General features: G+C 45.9%; 1 protein-coding gene across 1 annotated transcript in view; it reads right to left on the bottom strand.

The window, feature by feature from the left end:
- The window catches only part of CACNA1I (calcium voltage-gated channel subunit alpha1 I), a 164,080-nt gene that overhangs the window by 39,874 nt on the left and 104,356 nt on the right, over positions 1-19,850 (bottom strand). Inside the window, exons 5-9 of the mRNA XM_074168446.1 lie at positions 17,100-17,259; positions 14,540-14,855; positions 13,766-13,858; positions 7,158-7,464; positions 5,374-5,777 (exon numbers count right to left, since the gene is read on the bottom strand). Coding sequence (XP_074024547.1) covers positions 5,374-5,777; positions 7,158-7,464; positions 13,766-13,858; positions 14,540-14,855; positions 17,100-17,259 — 1,280 coding nt within the window. The remainder of the gene's footprint in view (positions 1-5,373; positions 5,778-7,157; positions 7,465-13,765; positions 13,859-14,539; positions 14,856-17,099; positions 17,260-19,850) is intronic.

The following is a 19,850-nucleotide window of genomic DNA, read 5'->3' as shown; positions in this document are numbered from 1 at the left end:
GAATGGGCAGGGAAAAGAAGGAAAGATGGGCAGCGAGAAAGGCAGCAAGAGAGGAATTAAAAAACAAAGCTGAAAAAAAATAGTAAAATAAACTCGCTGGCACCCACAAGAAGTAGAGAAGGAGAGATTTTTATAAATGGAGTAGGAAAGATGTAAAGGCTGAGCAAGGAAGAGCAACACAAAAGGGAATGAACTCAGGAAAAAGAGGAGGAAAATAGCAGATCCAGCTGGAGAGGCCCAAGACAGCAACCTCACTGGCTAAAGGCAGATCCTGCCTGGCAGCTGTTTCTGGAATACAGATAATTCAGCAGAGTGCAAAGAGCCATCACCCAGGGCTGCAGGGTGGGGGCCACCCGGGGCTGCATCCTGTGCGGTGATGCCCTCACATGTGGGGCAGCATGGCCATGAATGACAGTGGGCAGGGCTGGTGGCTGGGGCATGGCTGGTGCTGGGGACTCTCTCAAGTGTGAACTTGATGAAGGGGGCAAGCAAACAGGGAAAAAGTGGTTCTCTCCTCTTCCTCCTACCAACACACAGGATCCCCAACACAACAGGTGATGTCACAGCTGTAAGAGATCCCCAGGCTCCCACAGACAGCACTCAGGCATTTACCATCAAAACTGTTAGCAAGGTTTCCTCCTCCCAGACCCACCACGTTTACCTAGAAACTCTAAATTGAAGCGCCTACCAGGGAAGGCCTGAACTCAAGGCTATTTTAGCCCAAGCAAAAACAGGGAACACCAGAAATCTCCCCAAAAGAGAAGTCTGTCCATATTACCAAGCCAGGATAGATTCATTTACCCATCACACCAGGAGAGAAACTTGAATAAAACTGTGGGAGCTAAGTATTGGGGTGAGAAGAGTGTCTTGAAGGGGAGAGAGATCCCAGGGAGCAGAGCATGCCCACAGCCAGTGTTTTAACCTGACTGGTTCACCTACTCTGAATACAGATCTCTTTCCAAACTCATGAAACTACCTAATTCAGATCTTCATGGCAGTAAGTCCTTCATCCCTACCAGTGTAGATCAAATGCTGAGTGTGAAGTCCATGATTCAGGTCTACTTCAGGGCTTCTGCCCAGTGATCAGAAGCTAGACCTAGGGCAATAGCTCAGCTTTTTTCTCCTTTTCAGTTTCTTACTCACTAGAATTGGAATTCTTATCTCAGATTGGACTGAAAACATAATTAGTCCATTGTCTGACAGCAGCCAGAAACTTCTGCACTATAGGAAAGCTTAAGAATATGCAGACCACCATGAAGACTCTGCAGGAGGAGTTTCTCCTAACCAAGAATAAACTAGCAACTGTCTAGAAACTGAAGAGTAATTGATGTGATCTATGGACACCAGCCCTACCAAACCACACCTGCACATCGCTGCCTCTAAGAGCATGAGAGTGAAATATTCCATACAGAGGTCTCTCCAGCCTGTCTATTTTTACTCACCATTTCAAAGTCCCTTGACAATATTCACAAGTCATAGAAATCAGTCATGGAACATACCAACTAACTTCTACGTACTCTAATCACCACCCCACAACCAATACAGGGTTTCATGATGTTTTGTTATACCCTAGTTTTACAAGGCTGAAGTAATGTGGTTTCATCTAACACCCCAGGGAGACTGTTCCATCATTTACTAAATGTCAGTATGATGAGCTGGCTTGGACATTTGCTGAATGTTTCTGAGAAGCAGCAAATAGTAAAAAGAGAAGCAATAACTGTAAAATATGAACTAGTGGATGCAATAAATGCTGGTATAAAGGGAAATCATGCAGGCTAAAGGATATGAAGCTACTGATCCACAGGGCTGGTCTAGTTAGGAAACAAGGGATCGCCTCCCAATCCACACCAGACAGATCTCTTTAAATATCGATCTGATGTATGAAGGAATAATGTAAGTAGATATCAGAGAAGATAAACCAAAGTTACTCAGCAATTTTCTCGTTGGCTGCTAATGGCAAAGAAGCTTGAGTCCAGGCCATTCAACAAATATATGAAAAAGGCAGCCCAGGACATTCAGCCTGTCATCCTCATGCTGAATAAGGGAGAAAAGCAAGCAGCACCAGATCCCCTGTGAATATTAAAAAAAGTAATCCTCTTTAAAAGATACTTCTGGACAGCCACAAGTATCTAATATCTGGATTTTCTACACTGGATTTTAAAAATAGGCATTTCCAAGAGAAGCAGATCTGAAAAACTGCAAAAACTATTTCAAACAGGAAAAAGCTTGAAATGATGGATTTTGGCTTGTGCAATGTCCCAGGAATATCTGAAGGCCTAATACTGATGATATTACATGGTATAATGCACACTGATGGATTTAAATAAACTTATCTATTTGCAAGTGATAATTGTGATAAACTTAAGGATTAAAAATGACTCATAGCAGTGCAGTTTGTCCCAAAATGAGTTGATTTCCCTCACAAGAAATATATAAGGAGACGGCAAGCTGCCTGGGCCACACAAACAGGACAGGACAAGGGACTGGATGGATAAGCTAAACAAAGCGAAATTCCAAGGTGATTTGGATCCAAGTAAAGTGGTTTGAGTTGCTGAGGTTAAGTCTCCTGGCAGAAAAACATCCTGAGTACTAAATCCCTGAATTGTAAAAGATAATTTTAATTCCTCTTTTTCTTTCTGTTGGTCAAGGCTCAGGAATCAAAGGCAGGACTCACACATGGGCTCTGTCCCCCAGGTTCCTGTGTTTCTGAGCCTGAACCTTGTGCCTGGCTCCTACAGTCTCTCACCCCTTAACCTGATGGTTGGTAGATGCTTTGGTCAGCGGACCAGCTCACCTGGGTACAGTCCGTGAGCAAGTGGAGCAGTAAGGAGCTGATGGACATGCCACAAGCTCCTCCCAGGACCACTGAAACCTGTGACACCTTCACGCGTGCTTTTGCCCAGTCAGATATGTCCCCAGAGAGTGGCTGGGTTTGTGATCTTGAATGCACCAGAAAATAAAAGCTTGAGAGGTCTCTATACACATTAGCTCCAGGCCAGGAGAGATTCGTATGACAAAGTAGCTGAAGTAACATAAGCTACTTCAGTCATAGGATGGCATCACCCTGCAAATCACAGATCTCTGTGGGCAGAGGGGTTTTGCTGGATATCATTCTGTAAAAACTTATGTTTCTGGAAGGAAAAAACAACAGGAAAAAGAGAAAGGAAGGAGAGAAAAGGAGGCGATGAAGCACCAGTCTGAGATGTACTGATAGTATGGCTTGAGGAAAACTGTAAGAGAACAAAGGGATGTGCAAAGGCCTATCGGCTTTTGAGTTAACTGCTGACTAAAAAAGACCTGGAATTCATGATATGGTCTGAATATTTTTTTTTTTTTTGTAATCTTCTTATGTCAGGGAAACAGGATTCAGTATACACATTTTAAATAAACATGCTGCACCACATTTTTAAGTTATGATCAATTTAGCTGACATCTCTTTCTAGTAGAAACAGCATGCAGGGTCATAAGCTTTTCCTAGCTACTTAGGGATAAAAAGTGATAGCATAACTTTAAGGATGTGTCATTAATAAACTGCTAATAGAAACCCCAAGGCTGCAGGCAGCTCCCACTCTGCTGCAGGCTGTACAAACACAGCAGAGGCGGCCTAGAAGGGCTTAAATCTGCACACACAATAGCCAGAACATGAGAGTGAATTCTCTACCTCCAGCTCAAATATTCTTCTGCTAAACTCTTAATTCACGCTGTCTCCAATAAACCAAAATGAACAATGGCTCTCCCTGCTTGGTGCTCACATCTTTAAAACATCAGTGGGCAGTTTTCATATTGTCCTGGGCTTCAACCCTTAGTCATCTCTCTGCTACGTGATAAATACATCGCTCTTTTTTATCTATTTTCATGAGTCAACCCCTCCAGCCTCTTCTTCATTCTCCTCTGCTCTGAGCTCCTGCCAGTATTTTTCTGGTACTGAAGCATCCAGTGCAGTTTTGCATTCTGGGATCAAATTAAGGTTTCCCATCCTTGTATCAGAAACTAGCTGGGCTTTGAAAAAATGGTCTAATGCTTGGTACGTGGGTGGGATCCAGACATCTGGGGCTTCAAATACTGGCTCAGACACTGTGTTGCCCCAAACAGGGAATTCAAGGTATTCTGGGTCTCAAGATATCTCCATCCTGATACAGCACAGGACAAATCTGAGTGCTTTGCTTGAACCAGACTCACTGCCTGTCTGCTACCTGAGACTGTGTTCAGGACTAGGCTTCACCTTTGCTCCAAAGCTTCAATGCAGTCAGCATCTCAGTAGTGTTCCAGCAGACATGTGGAGAGAATCATGGTCACATTCAGTCTGGCGGCACAGATCTGAGACATGGATGTACACCATGGAATCATAGAATGGTTTGGTTTGGAAGGGACCTTAAAGATCATCTAGTTCCAAACCCCCTGCCATGGGTAGGGACACCTCCCACTTGACCAGGTTACTCAAAACCCCATCCAGCCTGGCCTTGAACAGGTCCATGCTCCTTCAACACGAAGTGCTGGTAGCAGAGCTACCAGCCAGCAATGCAGATGCAAGGTCATGGGCATGCTTAACACCCTCTGAAGCTGGTTCTGCACATCACAAAGTAGATATAGCCTCTGTTTCACGGCTATCAAATGAGAGCACACAATCCTTCTCCATCTCACAAGTCTGTCATTAGGATAAAGTCCACTGCTGACTCAGAGCTGCCTGCAGAAGTATTGGCGTGAAAGTCAAACCTGTGCCCACACCTGCTGTCTATGTCTGACCTATCTATCAGTTCTTGCTGTCAGGGCAAAGGAAAGGTTCAAGCCATCTGAGCCCCCAAAATGACTGGAGATGAGAGGTAGTGCCTTTCCTAGCCTTCTTGTATAGATAGACTGTGCTCAGGCATCTCTTAATTAAGCTGGAAAGGCTAGCAAGCTGATGGATTTGAATTGAGATGCTGGTGAAGTGCCTGTGACATCCCCAGAGGGCACATTAAATTAACCAAATAGACTAAGGATTCAGAAAGCTAATGAAGAGAGAAATGAGAGTGAGAGAGAGATAAGAAAGATGGAAGAGATGAGGGTGAAGGAGAGGGAAGCAGATGGAAAGAGAAGACAGGGTGAAAAAGAAAAACAGAGGGATAAATGTGAGCAGGGAGGAGGAAAAGAGTTGGATTAAAAGGAGGTGAGAGGAAAATACACAGAGACAGTGAAAGTGATTAAGTGCAGGGATAAGGTAGAAAAGACCCTGTGGCTTTCTCCAAAAGCCATGCTGGGACCATCTGTCCTGCAGCCTGGGGTCCAAATTGCTCAATCTCAGCTTCCAAGTTGCATCAGCTGCTTAGCAAGGCCATAACCGTGAGCAGGACTCACCAGTCCCTGCTGCCTACCCTGTGTCCTGTTGTGCCTTACCTGCTCGTGGTGCTCGATGCCCATGCTGATTGTGTTCACTAGGATTGCGATCATGATCCCACGGTTGAAGTACTTGCTGTCCACAATCCCTCGAAGTTTGACCCTCACTTCCCGCCACATGTCACCGCAAAGCTTCAGCCGTCCGCCTTCTTCCACCTCCTCCTCCTCCTTTTCCAGTACTGAGGCACCTTGGGCCTCTCTGCTGCCCTCTCCCTCCTCTTCGCTGGCTCCTCCGTCCTCCTGGTCTGAGTCAGCGCTATCCAGGACAGAGAGCCTTCGGGACGCTTCGTGCTCCCCCCTGTGGCATCGGGGGCAGTTGGTGGGATCAGAGGTTGCCGTCACAGCAATGGGCTGGACCGAGCCCTGAGGAGGGCAGTCAAGAGAGTTGTGCTGTTGGCAAAGTCCTGGCGAGAGAAATGATCATGCTTAATGGAAAAGGCTTTGAAAAAGGCATCCAAACTGGGGACCTGTTTGGCTTTTGGGTGTGTAGACAGGGTAACTGGGGTTTTTTTAGCTATAAGGGTGATTAAACACTGGCACACCATCTCAAGGGCAGCAATAAATGCCTTTGCTGCTGAGGGCTTTACACTGACTGGCTGTGTCACCAAAAGGCAAGGTACTGTTCAGCTGCCAGTGATTAGGCTCAATGGGGGTTCACGTCCATCAGAGGAAGAACTGTTTTGTCTGATGCAGGAATCACAGCTTGAGACTCAGTAGTTTGTGTTAAGTGGGAACTGAGGAAAAAATGATCACGAGGGCTGCTTTTGGCCTGAACAGCTACAAGTGGGGTCTGAGAACCCACATGCTGAGCTGAACTCTCTAAATTAGGGAAGCTACATTAGCAAAGCATCTCAAGAAGCCAGAAAAGGTAGCACAAGAACAGTTCCTCCTGATAGTCCGTGCCCTCTGAATCAGAACAGATCTGCTCACTTCAGTGAGAAAGCTGTTTGTGTTCCTCTGTCCTCCAGTTGGGCCAGGAAGATCAAATGGGGGAATGAATCAATTAATTCATTAACACGGTGCATGGGGCCTGCAGAAACTCCCATCAAGTAAAGAAAAAGAGTGAGTATGCGAGACCAGCTGAAAAATCCGTTTTTTTTCTTGTTAATGGGAGCATTGCTTATGAAAGGCATCGGAAGGCAGTTAATACTAACTCTATAAAACTATTTTTACAGTCCCTTTTCAGGCCAGGAATCCAATTTAAATGGCATTTCGTGTCTAATTTTATACAACAGCATGTGCTCCCATCAAGAGAAATTGTCTTTGCTGCCCTTGCATACCAAACTGACTTCTTCAGCAGTGCTTCCTTGGTTCAGGAGGCACCCTACGGCAATTCTGCTCCCTTCGCCTCTCTCTTGAGGTCCCACTGCAACCCAGCTTGGGAGGAGAACTCTGGGGGACCTGGTGTGTCACCCAGTCCAATCCTTAGTCCCACTCTCTCATATCCCCCTAATACTTATCTTCCATCCTGCTGTACCAGACCTGGAGCCCTTTACAAGCCCCAGTCAGTGCCTTTAGTATTGTCCCATTATGGTCTCTGGGTTTCAGTCCTGGGCTTCCCATGTTCCCTCCTGGTCACCCCTGTTTCATTCCCGTTCTTGCTGGTCATCTCCACTTTGCTGTTCTGCTGTACCAGCCATGGCCCAATGCTCAATGGCCAATGTCAATTCTAATTCTGTGCTTTGTACGCACAGGTCCTTTGGCAAGCTGGCACATGGGGATGCTCCCAGTTACTCTCACATTTCCACTATTGGCATTTCCAGCTTTACCCATGAAATCCTTACTGTAGTGCCTCTGGCTTTTCCTGTTCGTGCGTAGCTTGGCATCGCTTGGCTCCACGTGGCCCTGGCGCCAGCTCTGTATGCTGTTGTACAGCCCAAGGGTACGGCGTTTGGCCTTGCGCATGATGTGGCAGATGTATTGGAAGATCTCCTCATAGCAGTCTCCCGGCTCCATGTAGCTTGCAACAGTGCTAGACGAGAGGTACCGGGCCCGCTGCTCCTGCATCAGCTGGTGCTCCCGCTGCTTGGTCTCCGAGAACTGCGTGGCAATGACCACCAGGCACAGGTTAATCATAAAAAAGGAGCCCACCTAGTAGCAAAGGAAAAGGAGGGACAGTCAGTGTCAGCCAGAGGAAGAACATAGAAGAGGGGGAAAGAGGAGAGAGGAGGGGAAAGTGACTGGAGGCAGACAGGAATGGGAACCAGTCTGCGTATGGAGATGGGATTTCAGAGACAGCCAGGACTGGTTAAGCTCGTTTTTGAGAACTCACTCAACATCATTTCCATGCAGAATTTAGAGCTCTTAACTGAAATTCAGGAAACACAAGCCCTATTTTCGGCTCTTTGGCAGGTTTTGGGACCTTTAGCGTGTCACTTAGAAGTTAACTGCAAACGGTTTGATGAAAACTGGAAACTTTTTCTTTCCCTCTCCTTTGTGTTAAACAGAATGTGGGAGACAGAGGACTATTTTGGTAGTTTGGTTGCTTTCTCCTCTGCTTACTCTTTTACTACTGGAGAATCATGCGCTGTCATTTATGGTCTTCAATTCCTGGAGGACATCTCAGTATTCTTGGAGCATTTTATTTATTTCTACCATTTACACCTTAATTCACCATACAGAGAGATGGCACTTTGCTGAAATGAATCAGCCTTTTAAATCAAAGAGGAGTTTACAAAAACTAATGACTTTGAGAAGGACACTAAATAGTCTGGCAAAACAGTGTTTCCTTGCTCATTTTCTGTTCTTCTGATTCTTCTGATATATTACAGATATGTTATATTAGCTCTTATTTTACTTGTCCTCCAGCCTAGGTAGGATTTCCATTTCAAACACAAAAACAGTCACAACCTACTCCCCCAATTTCTTAGAAACAAAACAAAATACCCAAGTTCTTCCTATTCTACATGCAGAAACCAGTATGTTGATCAGGCTTATTTTACACCTTTGCATGTTCCCTTTAAGCTTCCTTTGCCTCAGCTTTCCTATCTGTAAAATGGAGCAAATATTTATTGGTGCTGAGAGATCTGGAGGTAAAAATCTCACTCTCAGTGTAACATTATTATGAAATTACAGGTGAGTCTCCACTAGAAGAGACTCCATTACACTCAAGATAAAACCTGGGCTTCAATATGATGAGAATTCCACACATAAAAGGGCTGGTAACCATGCTCAGTTCTCAAAAGCTACGATGCCTTGATTGGTGCCTACTCCCTATAGAGACGCAAGTGGTGATATGGTATTGATAAAACGCAGAGTCTGATCTCTGAACAAGGACCACACATCTGCGCTGCTCTGAAACGGACTCTGCAGGGCAGCCCCCAGGAGGAGAGAAAACACTAGCTCAAGATTTTTCCTTTCCCTGGACCAGGAAGCATCCCTACTAAGGGACATCCTCACACCGTGTTCTTCCTGTACGAACTCACACAGGACACAGTCTCACCTCCCCGTCTCTCCTCTCCAAGAAATAGCTTTGACATAGAGCTGGATCCAGTCCTGCCCTTACCTTCACGTGTGTGTCCTCTCCCATATAACTCTTCCAGCAAAGAGGAGCGGGCAAGCAAAGGTAGCGATAACCTGACCCCAATCCTCGTGCATAGAAAAGGTGGAGGTTTTTTCAGCAAGTACCCTAGCTTGTTTTATCTACCCAAGCAGCCTTCCCCTCAGTGCACAGCCCTTGCCTCTCCCCCATCAGCTTGCCCCCTTCTTTTGCATAGTGATGCCCAGCAGCTCTGTCCAGAGGCTCAATACTGTGGTTCTCAGTATTTCAAAGTTTCAACAAGTGCTAGCATTTGAATAAGCCTTTGAAACATAAAGCCCTTTCCAACCAGATTCAGCATAAGGACAATAAACCACCTCAAAACAAAGGGCTTTTTTTCCCCCCTCCTCCTCTCAGCACCCTTCAAAGCTGTTCTAATTCTGTTTCTCTTCATCACTGAACCCTTCTCTTCCTTCTCCTCCCACCCATATTTCAGCCTATTTTCCCTTCAGCTTCTGTATGTGGCCTTGAAAATTAAAACGATGTCTCGTTCAGATTCCTTCGCCTTCCCCCAAGATTTTCTCTAGTCCATGATGTTTTGCATATTTTCACTGATGAGAATATGACTGGGAATCCAAAATCTTCTCTGATGCACCCTCCTGCCCTCTTCCCCCTATCACCATACTGCACTCACACGAGTTTGCCCATTCAGTTGTCTCTCTCTGCTTGCCCTGAGTGAGGCAGGGTTGGGAGTTGGACACCAGCTGTCCACACATTTCTGGAAAGCTAATTGTGACCCTGCCTGGGTCTTTGCAACTTCCAACAATTCCACAGACAACAAGTGATTAACACTTGCAACACCTTCTCTCTAGGCTACAAGCAGAGGAGCCGAGGGCAACAAGATGTCCTCAGCAGGGTCACAGTGTAAGCCTGTGGTTGAATCCAGAGAGGAGTTCAGGTTTCACATCACCAAGCCTTGTCCTTACAGGCACCGTTTGCTGGGATTTCCCACCAGATGACCAAAAAGGGGAGGAGTGGATATGGCAACTAACCCCCAATTCTTAAACCTCTTTGTGAGGAACATCAAACGCAAAATAAATGAGCTTCTTTAATCCTTAAGACGGCAGGCAAGTCCATAAACTCTAAGGCTCTGCTGAGCTTCACGCTGCCTCCCAGCCAGCAGAAGGACAGGAAGGGTCCCAGATGGCTCATAATTGAGCAATCCATCTCAGCTAGCTGAGCGAGGAGACCGAAAGTGTCTGACATGGAGTCAGACAAAGCATCTGACAGAGGCAGAAGGAGAACACTGATTCAGAATCCCAACACAGGAGTCCCGTTCAGTCCTGAGACTGAACCGTACTTGGATTAAGCGGAACCTGGCCTTGTTCAACCCAAGGTTCAATCCCTGTTTCTAATAAAATATGACTGGTGCTAGAGATCTGACTTACTTGCTCATTACTTTTATTGCTTATGCCTGGATACCCATATTCTGAAGCCCATATATGTAAGCACAAAGCACTTCAAGGTGGCCACTAAGTGCTGCAATATGGAGGCCAGCCTGAGAGCTCAGAAGAGCTATCTCTAGCCCAGGAGCCACACCAGTGGCCAAGTAGCTGGAAAAGTGACAAAGAGGCAGCTGGAGCTCAAGCAGGAAGACCCAAATGAAACACTGACTTGAGATGTGAGAGCAGTCCTGCCTTCATGTCACTTCCCTTAGCTCTGACAGAGGCGAAGTTATTTACACTTTTCTTAATATGTAAAATGTTTTTACTAGGTTGTTCTGCAAGGCTATTCTGAGTGCAAGGGTCAGCCAGCATCCTTCCCCTCAGGGGAGCACAGCTATGCAGGAGTCCTAACCATACTGGGAATATATCCAGGTGGTGGAGCCTTCTTCCTGCAGGATGAGCAGTAGCAGGTAGTGCCCTTATGCATGTGTTTGAACATATCTCCATGAGGGAGGGAGACGTCATGGATGAAAGCATAGCTCTGAAAATGAGGCTGTGGAGATCTGTCCCCAGAAGAGTCAGTTTGAGCCAAGGCTAAGATGTATGTGGAAAAGCAAAGGGTCAGGGCTTGAAGTACAACTGTCAGGGCAATCCTGCTTAGAAACCCAGGCCTTTCAGCCATGGAGAAGGAGGGAGGAATAAAGGATGGAATGACTGTGCTTCATTAGACTTGAAAAAAGGTTCTCATTTCTATAAGAGGAAGGAAAATGAAACCATGTGATCACAAGTTCACACTATGGTGTTGCTGTGTGTTGCAAAAGATGCATTACACGTGCAAAGAAGGTAACAGAAAGGCTAAATGCTTTCTTCGTGTAAATCCACCAAAGGCAAAGGAAATACCCCATCTAGCATATGGCTCCTTTATTCTGAGCAGTCCCCAGAGTAAGTCGAGGTTCATGTGCTCCTGTGTTTGATGGAAATAAACCTACATGGGTTCTGCAAATGAGGAGGGAGTGTCTAGAAATGTCAATGACACTCTGCAGTAAAATCTCAGGTGGAGTGTTTAATTGAGGGTTTTCAGCCGCCTGCTAATTCAGAGACAAAGTTTGAATCACTGGGAATCCACATGAGGTGAGCCAGCACTAAAAGGATGCTCCTGTTTAGAAACCAAAAATGTGCTGACAGAATTTATGTAGTTTGGAGCAGAGGGTGAGGGGCAGTTTTTGGAACTGGCCTGCAGGAAACGGGCATGCCCACCCCAGAGGTTAAACACTGACTCTGCACAGCCCTTTCTGGCTCCGGGAGAGGCTGCGTCTGGGGCCAGGAATAAAGTCTGTGCTGAACTGCATGTTGCACAAATCTGTGTGTCCTGGCCATGCTGCTCAAAATGAAAATGCAAGTAGGTGCTAAATATCTATTGCATGGTGGAGATCTGAACAAACTTGATGGGAAAGAATTGTTTTCTGAATTCACAAAAAGCAGTAGATGTTCAGTTTGCCTTTGGGAATAGAGCTGGGGGGAATTCTCCCATCCTGTGCAATCATACCTCTGCATTGTCTCTCCTTGGGACTCTCCAGTCTCAAAGTAAAAGCAGCATTCCTCAAGGTGTATTTCACCTCTGCTGTCCTGGCTCGTGTTGTAGCCCACAGGGAGTGGGTCAACTTTCTGTTTTTTTTCTCTCTGTCTTTCCCTTGTGATGGTAGAAGTCCAGAAGGCAGGGAGAAATCAAGGATACCATGAAGATTCGAGGATTCAGCTTTTCAATAAGTTCTCTGACCTGAATGTACCAGCAGACTTTTTTTGTGCCACTCCACATACGCACAGGCTGCAGTGTTTCTCCCAGAAACTGGATTAAGGTTTGTTTGCTCTCAAGTCATTGCATGTCAATTTGAATTTAAACTAGATTCTGTGCCAGGCGAGTCTGCTTCTAGAAATCCTATTTCTAGGAGGCCATGACCATATAGGACAAATAGTAGGTGCAAAGTAGAGTCTTAGCCAGGTCCTTTCAACAGCCCATCCAAATGCATGTAGGCTTTGGAGATACCCTCTGAGGTCCTTACTGCCTGAGCTATCTAGAACTAAATTGTACTTATGGTGTGCAGATTTTATACTTCTCATAATCCATCCTTGGTCTTTCCCTCCTAGTCTTGACTTTAGTCTCTTTGTGGGAAAAGTGCAAGAGTCTTCATAAAAACAGAATCCTTCCTTGTCAGAAATAGAATATTCCCTCCAAGAAAATGCATTTACACGTGGGAGGCTTGAGGAATGGAAGAAGCAATGGCATCATATTTCTCACCTCTCTTTCCAGGCACCACCACCAAATGTCCTCACAGCAAAGCAACCTTCAACCTTCACTTGTATAAATCCACGGGGCTTATAAACTGTTTATTAAGTTCTCATCATGGACACACTTCTCTCTTTCCTTCCCCACTAGCCACAAGTGATCTCACGCAGCCAGCTTATGTTGAACTGCTGACCCTTTTGGAGCAGCAGCTCCTTTTTGTTCATGGTGAAGAAGTAATTCAGCATGACAGACCCTGAATCTGACAAAATCTGAATCTGAGACCCTGAGTCTAAGAAATCCAGGTAAAGCCATAAAAAAAAAAAAGCCATAAAAACATGTGTCAAGAATTTCACCAAATTTCACTGAATTTTTTTAGAGTTGGAAGGGACCACAGAGATCATCTAGTCCAACTCCCCTGCTGAAGCAGGATTGCCTAGAGCATGTTAGAGCATGTTACTCAGGACTGCATCCAGGTGGGTCTTGAAAATCTCCAAAGAAGGGGACTCCACAACCTCCCTGGGCAGCCTGTTCCAGGGCTCTGTCACCCTCACCGTGAAGAAATTTTTTCTCATGTTTGAGTGGAACCTCCTATGTTCCAGCTTGTGCCCGTTGCCCCTCGTCCTCTCACTGGCAACCACTGAAAAGAGTCTGGCTCCCTCCTCCTTCAACCCACCCTTTAGATACTTCTAAGCATTGATAAGGTCTCCCCTCAGCCTTCTCTTCTCCAGGCTAAAGAGTCCCAGCTTTCTCAGCCTTTCTTCATAAGGGAGATGCTCCAATCCTTGAATCATCTTTGAATCATTGAATGACCCAAGAGCTTAAGATGTATAAAGAGACCAAGTAGGAGGGCAGATGCGAAAAAGGTTTTCTGAGCTTTTGGGCCTACTGGGTTGGGGAATTTACTTTGAGAGAAGATCTGTGGATGAGAACATTATTCTACACTGCATATGTATATCTCTAGGAATTGATCCTTAACATACTTTTTGAGTGAAAGAGAATAACCTGACTGACAACTATGTAATTCTGCCACCGACTCTTGGTGACAATCAACTAGCTATGTTCCTGGGATTCCTAGAAGAAATCCAGATAAAGTAGCTTGCTTCCCAGTATCTGTGCTGACCTAACACCTGTCTTTTTGTAGGATCTTAGTTTACAATGCTGACAGTTGTCAAGTCTTATACTTACAATTATCAGCAAGATAAAGTAGATAAAATTGTAGAAGGAATGGGCATCCATCACGTAGTACATGATCTCCACCCACCCTTCCAGTGTGATCACCTGCAAAGACAAACAATAACAAGAGAAACAGGAGGGAAGTGGGCTTCCAGAGTTCACTCCTCAGTGTATACAGGCAGATACTGGCAGAGCTGTTACAACCCAAGGAAGGTGAGAAACAACAATTCATTTTAAGGAGGCCAAATTTCCATTCCAGGAAATCAGCGTGGTACTGCTTGGTGGCACTGGCATATTGTCAAAGCCTGTGAGATCATGCTAGTCCACAGCAGGAATATTTCATTAAAATAGTTCATTTCCCTGGATCACAGAGGGGGAAAAGCCGCAGGATGTTTCTGTGCCCCTTGGACTGGACACCGTGTACAGCCGGCAGAAAAGAAAAAAGGGATGGATTTTAGCTCCCATCTACAACACGTGCCTGAAATTAAAAATAAATAAATAGACTCTTTTGCTATAGTGATCTGGATTGAAGGGACAACTGGTACAAGTCAGCCTGAAGTATGTAGCTCATTTCAGCAAAGGCCTGGAACAGGTCTATGTCCCTCCCCATCTTCAGGAACACCATTTGCAGTGTGTTTAGTCTCTCTTGCCAGACTAGTTACAAGGCGCTTTTCTCTCTGCAGCTGTATCACACCCTGCAGAAACCATCATGGGAGCAAAGAAAGAGACTGAGTTGGAAAAAAGAAAAATGGATTGAGCCTTGTTAGGAGGCTAACTCAGTCTTACCTGAAATATCACAATCCAGGCATACCCAATGTTGTCAAAGTTGATGGCACCCTTGTGCGGGTTGGCATTGCCTGTACGGCACACATTGTAGTACTGGTTCCAGTTGACACACATGCCACTGATGTTGAACTCTTGACGGACTGAGTTGTAGTAATAATAATCTTCCTTGTCCAAGCAACATTCGTGGCCCCGCTCCTTCAGTGGGGGTATCTCATGACAGCCCATAATTCCATTGTCTCCTGACAGTGAGCAGATAAAGGGCATCTCATCGTCTTCCTCAGGTTGGTAATAAGGGGGCAGGACAATGTCACCTTGTCTGTAAGGATAGAAAGCCCACAGTTATAAAGTTCCTTAAGAGACAGTTTCCCATCAGTGACACTGGTGGAGCTGGGAGCTCCCATCCTGACATAGGATAAGGCACTGGGTAAGGGATTTCCAGGTTTATTGCCTCAGGAGAAGGGAAGGGAAGACAAGACTCCTGAAAAACAGGAAATTTCCAGGGTGAGTTCCTAGTTTTCATACCTTTGCCTGCCATCAGACCACACCAAGACAAATTACACAACCTGCTTTCATGGAGACGAAGAAAAGCTGGAATGCAGAGATTTGCATTCTGATCACTCTCCCCATTAGCATCAAAGCTAAATCAGATGCAGTGTTATTAAGGAAGTTCATCAGGCTTCTCTGTGATGTGCTCATGTATGTAACCGTTGATGGACATGTTTTATAACATTTGGCAGTGAACCTTCTGTACTTCTAAAAAAAAATAAAATCCAGTTCATGCATAATTAAGGTTGCACAGCTAAGCCTTAAAAATCAGGAAATGCAAAGTTAAAATTGACTTAACCTTAACTTTGACTCCTCCTTGACAGTTGGTATTATGGGTGCAATGTTTCATGACAAGTTCACATGCTTTTTTTCCAAATAATGCAAGCACCTTCCAAATGCATGAATAATTAAAATCATCTATGCTTGCCTAGCTGGAGATGAGCTAATGATGAGGAAAGTGAAAGATGGAGATTTAAAATTTTCCATTAAACTTTATCTGGTGCATTCCTTGCAGTGCTACAATACACAGCTTTCACCGTTGCATGAATGCAGACTTTTTCACTAGGTGTCATTGGAAGAGGTGTTGATGAAAAAGAAAAGAAAGTCTCTGATTCTAAACTAAGCGGGACTAAACCAAAAAGATCTGCCATTACATCCACATCATTGGTGAACTGGGTGCCTGCAAACTTAATTTCTCTAGTAATGGTCAGCCAAAGGTTTTCTAGTATCTGTTACTTTGCAGGCTGTAGCCCCGATTCACTTCTCAGTTACATTAACTCTGCATGGATGTAATTACAGTCATTACAGTAGTACTACTCTTAATTTGCATAAAGGACAATCATCATAAACATTCATTTTTCCCCAAGGAATATATAAACACAGTAAATGGCAGCTTTAAGCAGCTCCTACTCTCCAACCCCACTGCTGTTCTGCAGATTGTATTTTCACACTTTTTTTTTTCCAATTTGAGATGATCTAAAGCTTCAGAATTGTTTAATCAGTCTAAACTGATCTACAGCTTTAGGTTTTTTTTAAGCAGTCTAAACTGATAGGATGCCTGGGATTAGCATACAGTCTTAAGAAGACATTTTAAAGCCTGAGATCTGCTAAAGCCAGAAAGTCAACAGGAGGAGCTATGCCCTGGAATTGGTGCTCTGCTCCCCAGGAGGGTAATTGGAGAACTGGCAGCAGGCAGGAACTTTTCCACCCCACTGCCTCTGGGGAGGAGGAGAGCCATGATCTGCAGGCCCCCCTAGAATAAACCTCAGATACCTGTAATTGACCCCTGGGTGGCTCCAGGCTCTTTGCCAGAACTCTGAACACTCAGAGTTCTGGCAAAAAAAGCACCCCATGCTTTTTTTTTGTCCCATTCAAGCAGCCATTTTTCTCTTTCAGATGCTCTCACTTCTACTAACTCTCAGCTGTAGGACACCTCTCCCAACAGCCCTCTGTCCCCTCCCCATGGGATCTCCCATGGGCAATTCTACTCATGATATTTTCCATGTCCCTCCAAAGCCCCTGGAAATAATGTGCTACCGTCCAAACAGCGATCTCAGCTCAACCTTTAAGGTGCCAACAGTGTCCCTGGTAGCATCAGGCAGCACTATGGTTTTCCATAAGACTCGTCTTGTTGTTTTTTGAAGAGGGAGAAAGTCCAGGAGAAAGACAGCGTTGCTGGTGTTTCAGAGTGTCAACTATTTCTGGGAGTAGGAACAGCATTTTGAATCCCTGGGCACGGCCAGAGGAGGCAGCTACGCTAACCTGTGCCTTGGCCAAATCCAAATGAGCCCAGGCATCCGTGGACCATGAAGACAGACTAAAAACAGCTGCCTTTGCCCTCCCTCTCTTTTCAGTCACTGCAAGACATGGCCAATGCTCCGCATGGTATCAACGTACAGCCATTTGGAGTAAGAAATACATAGAGAGAGAGGCAGCGGAGGACAGCAGAGCAGGGAAAGGGAAAGAAAAATGCCCCTGGGAGAAAGGAAAGGGACATTGTCTCCCAAGCACTCACATTGTGAAGTTTTCCTCCATGAAGCAGCGGTTGCGGAGCAGCCCAGCCCACAGCTGCACCCCGATGATGCCGAAGATGAAGAAGACAAAGAAGCAGAGAAGAAGGACGTTCCCCAGCATGGGCAAGGTATCCAGGAGCAAGTTCACAAGGATGCGCATGCCTGCAGGGGGAGAAGAGAGCCAGAAGGAGAAAGTGTGGGATGGAGGAACAGAAATGGGAAAAAGGAAGGGAAGAAGAGGGAAAAGAAAGAAAAATTCAGGAGACATAAAAAAAGCCACATGAAGATAAAAGCAGACTGTCGGAAATTAATTACTGCCCAAACCAGGCTAGATTTATGATCATTGCCCTTTCTTGTCCTAACCTCTACTGACAGGCAGCCAGCAGAGCTGCTGTGATGCCGTGATCTCTTAACCCTAGGCCTCCGTCTGCAGCAGCGAGAAGAAAAGGGAATGAGACTTCTGTTACCATCAGCTGTCTGATAGCCCTCCCTCCCCCTTCCCTGCAGAAGGGCAATGGAGTGAAAACTCTGCCCCAAAGGTGCACAGCAGCTCAACCGCCCCATCCTCAGACAGCTCAGACTGAAAGTCATCCCAGTTTCATGACCGCACGCTGCAAACCATGAGAACTGCATTGACGGCCCAAGGCCAGCCTGCCCAGCAGGATGAATTTTTCCAGCACACACAAACAACTGGCATAAATTGGTCTTCTCAGTGACAGTCTCATCAGGGGACAGCCATGGAGACCACACTCTTCTCTCTTGTCTAGTCCTCCATTTCCAACAGGGCTGGAGCACACAGGTAGAGGGCACAGCCTGAAATGCTGTTGGCAAAGCACCTCTGTCCCTTTGTTTTTCCTTTTTTTGTTCTAATTACCTAATGAATTCTTTCTGTGGTTTTATTTCTCCCTGATTCTTCAGCTCACATAGTCACAAGTAGGAGTAAGGATTGGCTCGTTTCTTCATGGAGCTAGTGACTATTCCTCTGCTCTCTAGGGATGGTGAAAGTCTAGAAACCCTTCTGAGCATCACTGTACCACCTTTACACCTGCAAACACCTCGTCTGGTCGTTTCTTCTTGCCTCCATGGAGGTCCCTCCCCCAGGGGCTCAGGGAGTTCCTTCACTGAAGATGTTCCATGTAGGCCAGCAAATAATTAGCTAATTAGGTATTTATAACCAGTTCATTACTTCAGATGGCGGTGGAAGGCGAAAAAGGAGGGGAAGATGAGATTAGGATTCTCTGACAGCCCTTTGAGGCTCAAGTTAATCCCCCTTGTGTGCCCAGCATCAAGTAATTAGTCACACGATGCTGTGCACTACGCTCTATCTCTATTCCCCAGGCTGCTCATGCTGCAGAGAGGGGAGGGAAGCAGTGCCTGGGGGGGGCATGCAGGCCTGGGGTGCACACACAGTGAAAGGAAGGGCGAAAGGTGCCTGGTGTGGAGCGTCGGACTGGTTTAACTCAGAAGAGAATGTTACGGGGACGGATGTGGGTGGGAGAGACAGGAGTGGTACTTGCAGGTAGGTGATGTGTGGGAAGGAGAAGATGCTTAAAGGGTGGCCGCATGGGATCATGAAGGATAAGGAATGGTGGCATTAGCTCTAAGGCCAGGCTGTGGAGCAGCTAACCCCTGCTTGCCAGACTGCCCAGCTGTATCACTAGTCACCATTAAGGCCATTTCCATCAGTAACTCAGCAGTGCAGGGGTGCAGCTCCAGCCACTCACTGGGGATCGTGGACATGCCATGAGTCACTGATAGCTTTCTGATCTGTTACCTCACAAAGCCCAACAGCATAGCCACGGTCCCCTGCTGCCTGTCGCAGTGACCTGCCAGGCTCTGGAGCAACACTCGGCACAACACTTTGGCTTTAAGGCCACACACCCTCGCTGCAGTGCAGCCTGTTCCCAGCACTAACGCTGCTTCACAGCACGAGCTCGGTAGTTCCCATAAACTGTCCTGGTCATTACATTAAGGAGAGCCAAGCAACACGGGAAGCTGTGCCAGCAGCGCTGCAAGAGGGGGTGATGTTTTTCAGACCAATTGATGCTAGCTCCACCTCAGAACAGAGCAAATGGGAAGAATGAGACTGCCCTTATGCTGAAACACAGAACAGATAGAACAGACATTCCCACCAGAATCATACAGACAACACACTTGTTGAGCCAGAATTTGCAAAAATTGGTTTTTGCCATGTTCCAAGAGAAGACAGGTGACTTGCAAAACTTGCTTGCCTTTTACTTGGAAGCATCCTGCCTGCCCACACATTCTCCATCCCGACTCTCAGAGTGGCTACTGATGGTACAGGACTGTGCTATCCACAGCTCCACGATCATAGCAATTGCCCTCATGCTAGGCCCTCTGGGGTACCTGGGCCTGTAACCCAAGAACCGGCAGGCAGCCTTACACCAGGCAGGTGGCCACCAGGCAGGTGGCCCCAGCACTTGCCGTCTCTTCCACATCACAAAGAATTTCAGCATTGGTGGGTTCCATTTCTAAATCCAAATGAAACCCAATTTTTACTTTTAAAAAATCTCCCAATTGAATAGTCATCCATGTCTGCCCATTGACGCTGACTGTGGATATGAGATTGGCTCTTCCAAAAGCAAGAACACTGAAGCTACACCCATCCAAACATCAATTGTAATTCTTCTATGGGCCAACCACCTCTAAAATAAATTCATCACTTTACTTTGTGCAAAGGCCCTTTTGCTTCTTGCACTAAACTGCAAAGCAATTGCTCTGGGAACCCACTT

This window comes from Numenius arquata, chromosome 2, assembly GCF_964106895.1.
Source record: "Numenius arquata chromosome 2, bNumArq3.hap1.1, whole genome shotgun sequence".
Taxonomy (NCBI): Eukaryota; Metazoa; Chordata; class Aves; order Charadriiformes; family Scolopacidae; genus Numenius; species Numenius arquata.
This window is presented reverse-complemented; position numbering and strand designations above follow the sequence as displayed.